We start from the raw sequence: 12,636 nt of genomic DNA on the forward strand, positions 1-12,636 counted from the left end.
CATGGACAAACCGAAACTGAAAGGAGGAAAGAGTTGCATTCTTAAATTTTACCATCGACTTTTTACATTGTGGAACAGGCAAGAGGGTTTTCATCGCTAAATGTTTGACAAGGGTAAATGTGCTGAGTTGAATACTGAGGTGGATATTGGAATACGCATTCTCCTCCTCCTTCCGGGCGCTGCTTGTTATTATTAGCCTTGTCCTTCCCTTGCCCCTTGTTATCTGCCTTGTCCTTTCCTTGCCCTTTCTCCTCACCTTGTTCTTGCTTCACTATCTCAGCATGCTTTCCGAATTCCTTCTTTATGTATTCCACCAGCTTTGCTGCTTCAACTATTCCCCTCACTCTTACCCTTGAGCTCTCCATATTTGCTTCTACACTTAGAACACCTACAATATGCCAAAGAAAAATGAGCCGGTTAATTTCACCAATGATCCCTAAACTCGTCCGTCGTCCCTGTGTTTTATTCTCATTCATTACTAAAATCTTGTTTTCTATAGACAACAAGAGAAATGGTACTTCTTGTTCCGAATTAAGAACAACAGAAAAATGAACTATTTAGGTTAAACGAACAAACGATTTCCGATTTTGATGATACATAACATGAAGCAGCAGTTGCGCATCCTGGGATTTACCTTTTATTTTCTCCAAGTATTTCTTAATGTCAATTGCACAGCCTTCGCAATGCATTAACGTTTTGAGAACCACAACTTTCACCTGAGGCGGAGCCTACATTTCCAGTCCCAAAAACGGTAATACTAATATATATCGTATAAAAAAATGAATGCTTCTCCCCGTAATTTAGACCAGATGGATTAGAATACCATTTAAATAAAGAACATACCGCTTCTTTCTTTTCGGGCTCCTTTTTCTGTTTGTTTTCTGGTTTTGGCATTGGAGATATGAGTTCAGCGTTTCTACTAAACTTGTTTTGTACTCTCTCCAAAACCCTTAGAGGGTCGGCTTTCTTCCCCTTCACAGTCACTTTATGATTTGGGTAATCAACCACAACCTCTTCAACACCTAATCAATCAAAAGAAAATCTCCAAAAGTTATACATGCAAGTACACTATACTATCGAAATACAACAACAACAACAAAGTTTTATCCTACTAAGTGGGGTCAGCTATATGAATCTTAGAAAGTCACTGCGCTCTGTTTTGCTTCATGTCTTCCGTTAGCTCAGTATATTATAATTGAGATGCACAGCAAAAAGAACAGAGATATTTGTATAAAAAATTTTACCTTCAAAACTTCTCAAACACTTGGAAACCTTACTTTGGCATCCTTCACAATGCATTAATACTTTCAACACAATTTCTTCACCGGAATTGTTATTTCTCTCTGTCATGTTGAAGTTGGGTTGCTAGGAATCCCCTTTTTGACACAAGCCGCTTGCGGATTACCAAACATAGATGATTTATGGTTGGAAACTTTGTTCTTGAAGTTAATATGTATTTCCGTTAAGAATAGGACATTGAGTGTCCATAAACTAATGACAAATTGTGGTTTAAGAAGTCTTTTAACTCTTTTTTATGTTACATTATTTCATTTATATTTACTCTTACCAAGTGGAAGATAATAGTTCCTATTTATGTGGTTAATAATCTTTCGCATGCCTTTTTATGTGGTTAATTGTTCATGGCCCGTGTGACAGTGCAGAGTGGTACAACATTCCGATCGAGGTTTAAAACATGAACTTTGGTCATCAAATTACTAGGCACAACTGCTGCAGCCTTAGCAGATGCATCTGCACTTTCCAAAAAAAGGAGCAGATAATTTTGTTGGTACTACTGGTTTGTACACATATCACAACATCATACATTTCCCAAGAAGCTAAAATTATGTGCTTATGTTCTCCTCCTTTATTAACTACCAAATGTCGACAATAACCATTGTTGGTACCCGAGGTTTCACCTATCAAAAAAGATATCCAAGACTTGGCTTCGTGGATGTACTTGCATGCGTATGAGCTCAACGATAACTATGAACAACCTTCTATAACTATTCAAGGTTTAGAATATATGGACCTCCTTGCAGTTGTTGGTTATATGAGATGCCTTCAGCCACCACTTATCGGAGGTATTATGGCCAACTCATCCTTGTCTTTAACGACTGCAGAATCAGCTGTGTACGCCTCATTAAGAGCAAGCACCATGCATCCTCGGATCTCTGTCAAGCTTGGAAACATGGCAATGAGCTTATCTAAACAATCAAGGGCAGTACTACCAGAGGACACCTCCAGTGGCATATCACTCAAGCCAGTTAGACCACGAGCCCTGGCAAAGAACAACACCTTTATCTTAACAGATGAACCCTCGATCCCCTGACTGGTAGAGTCCATGGTTACCGTCTTACTCTCTTCTTGTTTGAAATCCATTGCAGAACACCCTGCCTCATGAATTAGTTGTTGTGAAGCATGTTGGCTGCAACTTTAAGACACCAATAACTAATCAAAACTGATAAACGATATGGAAATCAGCGGAAAAACAAAAACTAATTTCTTTCATGCTTATCAAAAAAGGAAAAATCTACAACTCATGTTTGACATTGACTGGCAAGGATAATGCAATTAAACAATTCCAATATCAGTCATACAATTATATAGATTTGACCTCACAAAGTCTAGCATGACTCCAATTCTCACAATTGTCTTCTCGTTAGCCAGACAACTAATCCACAGCCGTTTTTCGAGATCTGGCATAAACAAATCTTACCCCCAGGATTTGTGAGCCTATATCTTTGAAATATGTCAGATTTACAATTCTAGATAACTAAATCTTTGCCATTGCCACAACAGCAAGAACAGGTCTTTCTAATACTAGTTCTAGTGACATTAGCAAATCGTTACAATACCATCATCACATTTCCTGTGAACTATGAGTTTGAAAATGCAGAAGGAGACAAAGTAGCAATGATCAATGTCATTAAAGCTTTCTCATGTATTTTCAACACCTTATAAGCATCAGAATCACAGCAGCATTCTCAACAATACCATCATCACATTCAACTTCAGAAAATTAATCAGGACAGGGAATAGATCCATCAACAAACCCATTATTCCATTTCCCTCCAACAAAAGGTCCATCTGGAAATTCCAAGTGACATAATTTGAGTTATCCAATTTTACAGTAATAGTATTAAACACATTTGATAAAAAAAACAAAAAAAAATTGGTATTGCACACACTTGGAATTAAAGATGAAATTGGAGACTGAGTAAGGGCTAACTGATTAGCAGTAACCATTGTGCACAAGCACAACCAAAGAGAAAGCAGATAGCTTCAGTTGTAAGAAAGCTAGCTATAGAAACAAAGAATCAAAACCACAGAATCAAAAGCAGATAACGAGCCACACAGATCTGATAGAATCCGTGACAGAAATCAACAATCTCAGCAACGATGCAACTATAAACAGAAAACCCCCAAGAACTAGGGTTTGAAAGTTTTAGTTATATTTGGGATAACCTATGCCTAAGTGATGAATGTTTCTTGGGTATCTGTGTCCTCCGCAAGAACCCAAACATTGAGTTTTCATGTAACTGCAAGAATAGTAATAACCCTTCCCCACCTGTTAGTAACCCAACAGCGAAAAACCAATTGGCACTGATAGTTGCGAAAAAATTTGTTGCGCTATAGAGTAACGCTTCCCCAAATACAAGGATTTCGATTTGGCTCACCAAAAAAATATGTGCCCGATTGTAACTAGCAATGTTGAGGAAACTAGAATGGACAGCTTTACACATTTCATGTATATGTATCAATCAAAACAAAGTTGGAACTCCTACAAATTAACTCGATGCCAGACAACTTCTATAACACAAAATTTCCACACAGGTGTGGAGGATTAGCTAATTAGAAACCTCACTTTTACTTGATATTGCATACAACAAAATTTGGATGCAAACTCAAACCTCAAAATGGGTTTCTCTCAACTCCGGTTTTAAACTACACCACCTCTGAACACTGTAAGATTCCAAGAGACAATGATGACTCAAAGCACGTGTTGAAGATTACATACATACAGGTGAATCTAGATATCATTGGATTATCCCATTCCCATCCCTCAATCACTAAATTTTGATGTAAACTATAAGCTATTACAAACATTCAGAGGCATGAATATCAAGTCAAGTCCTTATTAATTAATCACGATAATTAAAAAATAACCACAATAATAATTCAGACAATCACAGTATAATATTAGTCCTACAAGCAACAAGTATGAACTACCAACGTGAGAAAGGGAAAGCTTTGGTTTTGGCAGATGAAAGAAGTACAAAAGGACTTGAACTTTAACTGGTATTTTGGTTTCAAACAACACGAATAGAAAAACCCACCAACAAACAAACTTAAAAATTAATTGAAAGGAGATAGCAGCAAACAAGCATTGTGCTTTTTAAGATAAAAAAAATTAAAAAAAAAGGTTCTATGGGGATGCCCAGATGATGAATCTGTGAGAAAAGAAAGTAAAAGTAAAACCCATCTCATATTTGCTTAAAAATGATGGGAAGACGTAGAAGCTTTACCTTCACCAATCGTTCAGAAGTTTCAGAGATTGCAGAGAATAAGAAGAACAAGCTAAACAGGAAGAGAGTTTTGACCAAATAAACTAAAAACAAACAAAGAAGATGACAGTGCCTGTTTTCGACACTTCCGTGTTGGGTTTGGGTTTTTGGGCTTTTAGTTTTTATTGGTTTTTTTGTTTTGTTTTGGTTTGGGTTTATATTTTTTGACATGCTGTCTGCAAGTTGTGCAGAGAAATGATATTCTTTATTTCTGATTTATTTATTTTATAACACTCGATTCATATATTATTCTTATAAAAATTCAATTCAATTTAACCGTCACAATAAAATTTTAATGTTTCAAAATACAGTGTTCATGAATTTATTTGAACTCATTTATGTCTTTTCAATTCACTAATATGTTGCAAGAATCTTTGAGATATAACTTGAAAAATAGACAATTTGAATTGTTGAAGTTCGATATGGTATAAGTCCCACAACTAATCTCCATTTTTTGGGGAAAAAAATGAGGATCTCTTCTCTTAAAAAGATGATTTTTCAGTGTGCTCGAAACAAGAGAAGGTATGTTATACAATCGTGTACAAGTAGAGAAAAGTTTTTTTTCAATTACCATTTAACTTGCATAATGATATATGGCATGTGTCCATATTTCGACAACCCCCTTAAAAGTTCTGGATATTGGTGAGTGAGTTTGTAAATGGGCGTTCTGGATATTGGTGAGTGAGTTTGTAAATGGGCTATGTAACCCAATTCCCCTTTTTTCATTGACCCCAATAAGCATTAGTTAATGGCAAACTATTTACGGGGTGTAGTCAATTTGAATTTTACGGGATTTTAATAGACTTTTTTTAAGTGACAAATTTCAAAAGATTTTAAAGATTCTCAATTCTATATGGATTTCGACAGATTTATGTGGATTTCTATTATAGATTTCTATGGATTTCTTAGGATTTATTAGTTGAATCTTATAACATAAAATGAAATAATGCTAAAGAAACATAAACGTTTTGAATCAAAGGAGATCAATTAACAATAAATTTGGGGTGTGTTTGTTTGGGCTCACAAACTTTCATTGGACTAGACTGGACTAATTGTTAGTCCAGTCCCATGTTTGTTAGGCAGCGGGATTAAGTTAAGTGGGATTCAATCGAACTCGCTCCGACTATCTGCTTCGCTAAGGGTGCGTTTGTTGCACCGGACTGTCTCGGACTGGACTAGCTTCAGGGACTAAGCTCGATTGGCTTAGACTAGACGAAGCTGGACTAGCTTAGTGAAGCGTTTGGTACAGTGTCGGACTAAAAAACCGGACTAATAATAAATTTTATTATTATTATTATATTTTAATTTATTTTCTATTAAAAATATCAAAATGAATATATGGAAAAATAAAAGGGCATAGCCCTCTTCTTCTTCACGAATTGCAGGTGCTTCTGCAACTTGTAGAATTATCAAACTTTCAACGACTCAAATTGATAGGCAAATAGAACCAAATTTGCAGTTTAGAAGATGAACGAGCCTTGTTTAAGATTTATTGATAGGCAAATAGAGGAAGATGAGGTACAAAGACTGTTCCAATGCGATGGACGTGAAAAGAAATCACATGGTGTAGGATTGGATTCTTGATGACACTTTGTATTTATCCACCCACTCTCATATCCCTCAAAATCCTTCAACCATTAAAATCGTAATAAATCTTTGACATTCTCACTATGCCTAGATTTGAATGCATTCTTTAAACTCTTAATTGACTACTTTGATTTGGGTGTATTATTTAAAATCCTCTTAAATTCTAATTTGACTACACCATGTTTTCATAATATTTTAAAATCCTCTTTTTAAACTCTAATTGACTACACCCGACTATTAAAATTCTATCAAATCTTAATTTGACTACATCCTTTAGAATAAAACCTTGCTTTAATAGTGGAGTGAATAATTTCCCATTGCTTCATTTTCAACAGTAGTACCATCACACTCTCCAAATCACACATGGGATGTACAGACCTCCATCTATTTACTCCCCCCAATTCCTTTCCTTCCGTCCGTGTCTCTCTCCACATTACTGCTGAGTTTCCCAGAAAACATTGAGGATTCAATTGATTCATAGCCATCTGCTTCCTCCACAGATCTTCTTCGCAGCACAGCATATGCCTCCGTCACACTCAGGTATTTCACTGATTTGGGTTTTTATGCAAATACAAATTCGAGTCCATTGATCTGTTGATTTGGGTTTATTTCTCTTTTCTGACCTAAAAGAAAACCCTAATGTAAGATTGGCCTTGGCCATATCTGAGTCCAGATTGATTTCATTCACCCACATTTCTTAACAAATTCCCCAATAAGGCATTTCCCTTCATATTTTCGTACATTTTATAGCTCTAATCAAGTCTTTTTTGACCTGTTTATTTCCCTAATACAGTTGTTAATAGGTGAGTAAGTTCCATGCCTGCAAAACCCTAATTACTTTGATTCAGTTATCTTTCAGGAACCTAATTTCATTACCTCAAGGTTGACGCCTACAAAGTTGGAATTTTCCCTGAATCCGGGAAATTCCCTGAACTTGTTAAGTTCATTGACGAAGTGTTTTTGGATTGAATCCCAAAGTTCCCGTTTCAAGGCTTGGTCTTTTGTGCACATTTTGCGTGGTGGGTTTTGTAAATCATCGCATTTTATTGAAGGTATTTGATCTGGGTATTCTAAACTTATCAACTGTTTTTCCGAGTTTGCAAAACAGTTCTGTGGTTTTGGGGAAGCCCTTTGATTTGTGAACTTTGAAGGAGCTGTATATTCTTGTGTTTGGTAGTGCGAAAGTGGTCTTGATTCTTCAGAAGCTTATTACTGTTGTGGAAATTGTGATTTGGCGATTGTGTAGGTTGAGTTCGAAACGTTCTTGAGAAATATAGTAAAAGGGTTGGCACAGATGGGTAAGCCATTGGTTTTTTAAATCTTGGAAAAACCAGTGACAGATTGTTGCTTTCTCTGCATAAGTGATGCTACTTTTACTACAACACATACAGGCCCAACAATTTTCCTCAACATTTTAAATGAAGAAACAAGTGTTGCAAACGTTAAAACAATCAACGTTTCGGTTACTTGGTAGAGGATCTTTGGACACCTGAAATTTTAAACAAAAATTGCATTCCCTAAATGTAATTTGAAAGGATAAATAATTCTCAATGAGAAAAAAATTGAAACACCATAATCATTGCCCGATAGAAAAGAATATCCAATGAAGGGGAATCTAGATACATACTGGCACTGATATAACTTTTTACACAGAGGGACGCTATTCTATACACTCGTTTGAATATAAATATAGAAAAGAAAATAAAAAGAATTGTACCTTTAAAAATTAAAAAGTTGATAATTGAATATCTTGCCAACTGGAATTAGGAGATCAGTTCCCATCCTACTCCATAGCGCCGGAGAATCCAAGACAAGCAGATGACACAAGTGAAACAGTCGATATAGAGAAGTTAGATCCGTGATGCTTCAACAAATTCGAATCACTTTGTTTTGTCGCCATCACATTTCACTTGACTATCTGCAAGTATAACCATATCCAGGGTTGTAGGTCAATATGACTCTGTAAAACAAAGGTGATAATGTACATAAAAATAGATGCAATCAAGGTGCGAATAGTATCATCCGCAAAAGTTTACTTGACCAAAAAGATCGACAAAATATTACTATGGCTGTCTTTCGTTAGACATGTAAACACCAAAATCTTAATCTTAGTCCTGAAAAATTGAATATAAACATTACACCCACTAAAGGAAAAAGAAAGGTTTCTTCACACCCCGTCATCAACTACTTGACATATATAAAGCAGACAGGCCCAATTCGCCTCTGTGCAAGATATCCCGCAAGATCCAGAGGACCATAGTCCATATTTTTTGTGCAAATTTAAAATGTGTGTCTATTCAAAAGCTTAAATCCGAGTTCAAATATCATTTACGTCCACCTGAGCAGCATTCATGGATACATTGTCATTCCTTGAGTGTATCATTTGACAACGAGCAAATAAATGATGCCATAAAAATTCTTATTTTGCACAATGCCACCAGAAATTAGATCCTAATTGTTAGCAACATTGATTCAGACTTCGAGAACGAAATAGTTTATTGTTTGTTCAAGATAAAGGGAGCATATGGGACAAAAGGTGAAGACAATGTACTGGACAGGCCACAGTATGATTACACATTCCAAACTGCAGAACAAATTTCCTAATGATAGGACCAAGAAACAGGGAAAACACGAGGACAGAAAGAAAAAAGAAAAAAGAAGCAATTTAAGCCGCATGCAGGAAAAAAGATTACAAATTTCTTTGAATTTGTTTGAAAGTTTCTTTCAAAACAAAAGATAATTATGATGAGGAAGCATTTTGATGACGTTTCTTCCATGGCAGAAACGCCACATCATGCAAAACTAAAAAAAAAAATATCAAGGTGACCACTGGTCAGAAGAACTTACCATTTCTTAATCTCTATGGAACTGCTTTCATTGTCTCCAATCCCATTAACACATGGTGAGCCCAAGCTAGAGCCATTTTCATGGTCACCTGGATGAAGCATGTGGGAAAATCCCTGCCCAATTGACTTCCATAATCGTGTAGGCAGATTAGACTGCAAACTGCCAGTACTCCTACCAAGATATGGTTCAGTTGGCCTTGCCACCGCAGGGTCTAGTTCAGAGAATCTTACAGCACCTAAAAGTTGTTCTGGAAGCTCTGATTCAGTTTGGCTCTCGATGAGAAATGCAAGGTCAACGGTCAGAGTTGTGATATAACCAAATGCAAGATGAACTATTGCACTTGCAACCATGGAAGACCCAATATCCACGTCTACTTCTAAGAAACTATCTGATGCACAATAATTACAAGAAAGGGCACGCCCAATTATGCATATGGCCTGCTCCCCAACTGCTTTCCTCACAATCCAAGGGCCCTTGACAATGTTGGCAATCAATTTAAGCCTTGAATTCCTAAACCCATCATCACCTTTCAAGAACTGGTCCATCAAAGACCCCTCCAGAATAGGCTCTCTGGTAGTAAAATACGCCACAGCACTATAATTATCCTTACTCGGAACTTGAAGATTGAAAGCCCAAACGAAAGGCTTATCACCTGTCGGAAACTCTTCCTCAATAGCCTTCTTAACACGACCACTTGGATGTTTTAAGACCTCCCCAATCTTTGTCGAACTTCTAATCCAATCGAAACCAAGAGACTTTAGAAGATATTCACCAGCAGGAACTTTAACCCTGGTTGACAAGTAGTCTGGACCTCTAACCAAGAACTTGTATCCAGGTGGAGAAGCCCAACCATTTCGGCAATTGTCCGGATCAAGAAGTGGAACAGCTCCTTCTGATCTCACTCTCTCTATCCATTCAAGCTCCTTCTTTTCACCACTGCTGTCCATACGAGATTTTCCTTGAAGTAAGTCTATCACATAATAAGAGAAAACAAGATAAATACGAAAAGAGTATAGCTGTTTTCCTGAATTACGTTCAATTTGTGTTGTGGATACACAACCAATAAATATGGCCATATTATCCTGGCAATTGCAAATTCTACAAATACTTTATAGTTTATACTATAGACCATAACCATGATAAATGCCCCAAGAATCAGAGTGAAGGTATTTTGTACTCCTGTAACTATGCTGAAACAACAAGCTCTTTCTGATAATCACACAACTATTCTTCATACCCTTCAAAATTCATACAAAAGGATTTGAGAACGCGGATAGCCAGATGCTATTGCCACATATAACATTTTCACCGCCACAGATCAACCTATATTTCTCCAAATAAGTTATTTTTCCCTGCACCCTCTTCCCTGGTGTGCTAATGCACCAACCCTCCTTACCTCCTCACCCTGTTCTTATTTACAACAGAAAGAAAAATCCAGAGCAATCGTCTAATATCTCGATAGTTTTTTTTCCTTGTCTTTCCTCCCCAATTATTTAACTGTTAAACAAAGTAATTAAAAAATCCCACACAAATGAATCCAATTTCCAGCTGAACTTGAAAGATTTTGAGCCACACAAAACCAAACCAAGGCAAAAATGTGAATCAATCAGCCAAAATTGCGAACACATTATATAACCAAATTGAAGCAAAAAGATACGCAATTTACACCCTTCCCAATCCAATTAAACTTTTGTAATCAAATAATAAATAAGCATGACCAGATGCTCAGAGATAAGGAAGAAAAACTCTAACCTTGAGTTTCTGGGGAGAAATTTGGGCAATGCTGGGCTTGCAAACCCTAACTATACAGATTAGCAAATGGGAATCAGAAATTAGGGTTTTGCAGTCTGAATATTTTGGGGAGGGAGAGCCTGGTCCTTGAACTTGTGTTACTTTTTGTCTATTGGGTTTGTTTAGGCAACGAAGGAGAGGAGGTGCAATTGCTAACTCCGTCTGCGGGCGAGCTTCGCTATGTTTGATAGCTTACGTTTTATTTTTTTCATATATTTTGTTTTTCGTAAATTATGCTTTTCTATTTTCCATATATATTTTGATTTCGGTAAATTATGCTTTCTACTTTCCATGGTTTGAAATAGTCAATTTTAACGGAAAACTTCCAGCACTGTTTATTCTAACGAAAAATCATATTTTTACACTAAAATGTCAATCCTGGTATTATTCATTTTACCATTTATTTTGTTTTTATCGTTAAAATTCAAAAATTTTATATCTTTTTCATTAATTTTCTTTTGAAAAATTTTATTTTTGAAGAAATCATTTGATTAAAATTAAGGAAAATGGCACAAATAAAATCACCAGATTGTTTTTTTTTTTTTTTTTCTTCTTATGAGGAAATGCCACTAAAAAGAAGTATGTACCAAAACGCATTTGCGTTATGTGTTGCGTGCGTGTATTAACTCTTTTTCATGTGTATATTCATAATTTTAAGATGTTTAGACAAATGGGATAAATAATTTCGTTAACTATAACTTGTCTTCGAGGAAACCGAAGGTAAATGTCCATGAGCTTTAGTCAAAATAATTTTTACCCAAGTCTTGTAAAGATCTTGAAGTGGTTACAATACTCTTAAAAGCAACTCAAAACACTACATATGATGCATTTTGACTAATATTTAAAGATTGACGTAAGTGGTTTGTTCATACTAAAGTATGAGTATGATGAGTTGATATCATATAACCGACCCAGTTTAATAATTGAATGACACTTAGAACCAAAGCAATTCAATCCAATTTGACCTTTTTTATTTGGTCTTGTCCAACTCATTGGTTTAAATGATTAAACAGAGTAACTTACATGACATGAGTATACTATCAGCATAACGTTTTGTGCCAATAATACAAATGTCATATGGACAAATTTAAACATCTCTTTATCTCGTACCTATAATACAAATATCATACGGACCAAAACCTAATCATTACAGTATTCCCGTGTCATAAAAGTAATATAATTCAAACAACCATAGTCTTTTCTTCCTTTTTCTTTTTTCTTTTATGTCAATGTTTCTAACACAACCAAGTCATACAACTCAAAAGTACAAGTCAAAACCATATACTAGGAACCAAACTGGAGACACACCAAACAGAGTAGGGAGAATGAGCGCAAGCTAAAAAAGAAGCAAATGTGTGAAAGGAGAAGCAAGCTTTTAGTTTTTGGCAGATATGATTGTGAAATGTGGTCTGACTGAAAATGTCACAATTGCAACCGGACTGCTGGATTTGTATGCAAAGTTGGGGAGACTAACTTACTGCTTAAGATTTTCGAGGAGGTAAATAATCCGGACAAAGTAGCTTGGAATGCGATGCTTGCAGCCTATGCTGTGCATGGGTATGGGAGTGAAGCAATGAAGCTCTTTGAAAGCATGCTTAAAGACGGTGGGGAGCCTGATCATGTCACCTTCACACATTTGCTAAGTGCTTGTAGTCACTCGGGGCTTGTCGAGGAGGGGAAGAATGACTTCAACATTACGCCCCAAGTTTATGGAATTGAGCCTAGGTTGGATCACTATTCATGCATGGTTGGTCTTCTGGGACGCTCTGGGCTTCTAAATGATGCTTACGAGCTGATTAGATGTATGCCAATGGAGCCAAATTCTGGGTATGGGGGGCTTTCTTTT

The 12,636-nt window shown here is 36.2% G+C and overlaps 3 protein-coding genes across 5 annotated transcripts; all 3 read right to left on the reverse strand.

Annotated features, from left to right (window-relative positions):
* Nucleotides 1-62: 62 nt before the first annotated feature.
* LOC137725115 (heavy metal-associated isoprenylated plant protein 8-like) lies at nt 63-1,350 on the reverse strand. Its single transcript, XM_068463707.1, has 4 exons — nt 1,245-1,350; nt 844-1,022; nt 635-728; nt 63-388 (listed from the first exon to the last, which is right to left on the reverse strand). The coding sequence occupies exons 1-4, from the start codon at nt 1,348-1,350 to the stop codon at nt 63-65; spliced, it is 705 nt and encodes a 234-aa protein (XP_068319808.1).
* A 331-nt stretch (nt 1,351-1,681) lies between these two features.
* On the reverse strand, nt 1,682-4,657 carry LOC137726982 (molybdopterin synthase sulfur carrier subunit). 3 transcript variants are annotated; one of them, XM_068465931.1, is made up of 2 exons: nt 4,527-4,657; nt 1,682-2,425 (listed from the first exon to the last, which is right to left on the reverse strand). In XM_068465931.1, exon 2 carries the CDS (start codon nt 2,377-2,379, stop codon nt 2,062-2,064), a length of 318 nt encoding a protein of 105 aa, XP_068322032.1. In that variant the 5' UTR covers nt 2,380-2,425; nt 4,527-4,657; the 3' UTR covers nt 1,682-2,061. The 3 variants fall into 3 exon arrangements, with proteins under 3 accessions (XP_068322032.1, XP_068322033.1, XP_068322034.1); XM_068465932.1 differs by having other exon boundaries at nt 1,682-2,431; nt 4,527-4,648; XM_068465933.1 differs by having other exon boundaries at nt 1,682-2,458; nt 4,527-4,629.
* Nucleotides 4,658-7,731: 3,074 nt separating this feature from the next.
* LOC137726980 (protein ENHANCED DISEASE RESISTANCE 2-like) lies at nt 7,732-10,963 on the reverse strand. Its single transcript, XM_068465929.1, has 2 exons — nt 9,000-10,963; nt 7,732-8,070 (listed from the first exon to the last, which is right to left on the reverse strand). Coding segments are annotated over exons 1-2 (1,077 nt in total). The 5' UTR covers nt 10,076-10,963; the 3' UTR covers nt 7,732-8,069.
* Between the last annotated feature and the right edge of the window lie 1,673 nt (nt 10,964-12,636).

This window comes from Pyrus communis, chromosome 2 (assembly GCF_963583255.1).
Source record: "Pyrus communis chromosome 2, drPyrComm1.1, whole genome shotgun sequence".
In the NCBI taxonomy this organism is placed as follows: domain Eukaryota; kingdom Viridiplantae; phylum Streptophyta; class Magnoliopsida; order Rosales; family Rosaceae; genus Pyrus; species Pyrus communis.

Coding starts and splice junctions, on each gene's coding strand:
- LOC137726980 (XM_068465929.1), bottom strand. CDS start 10,075: ATGGCCATATTTATTGGTTGTGTATCCACAACACAAATTGAACGTAAT.
- LOC137726982 (XM_068465931.1), bottom strand. CDS start 2,379: ATGGATTTCAAACAAGAAGAGAGTAAGACGGTAACCATGGACTCTACC.
- LOC137725115 (XM_068463707.1), bottom strand. CDS start 1,350: ATGACAGAGAGAAATAACAATTCCGGTGAAGAAATTGTGTTGAAAGTA. Junction 1,023..1,244: donor GTGTTTGAGAAGTTTTGAAG/GTAAAATTTTTT, acceptor TTGATTGATTAG/GTGTTGAAGAGGTTGTGGTT. Junction 389..634: donor ATACTTGGAGAAAATAAAAG/GTAAATCCCAGG, acceptor GGCATATTGTAG/GTGTTCTAAGTGTAGAAGCA.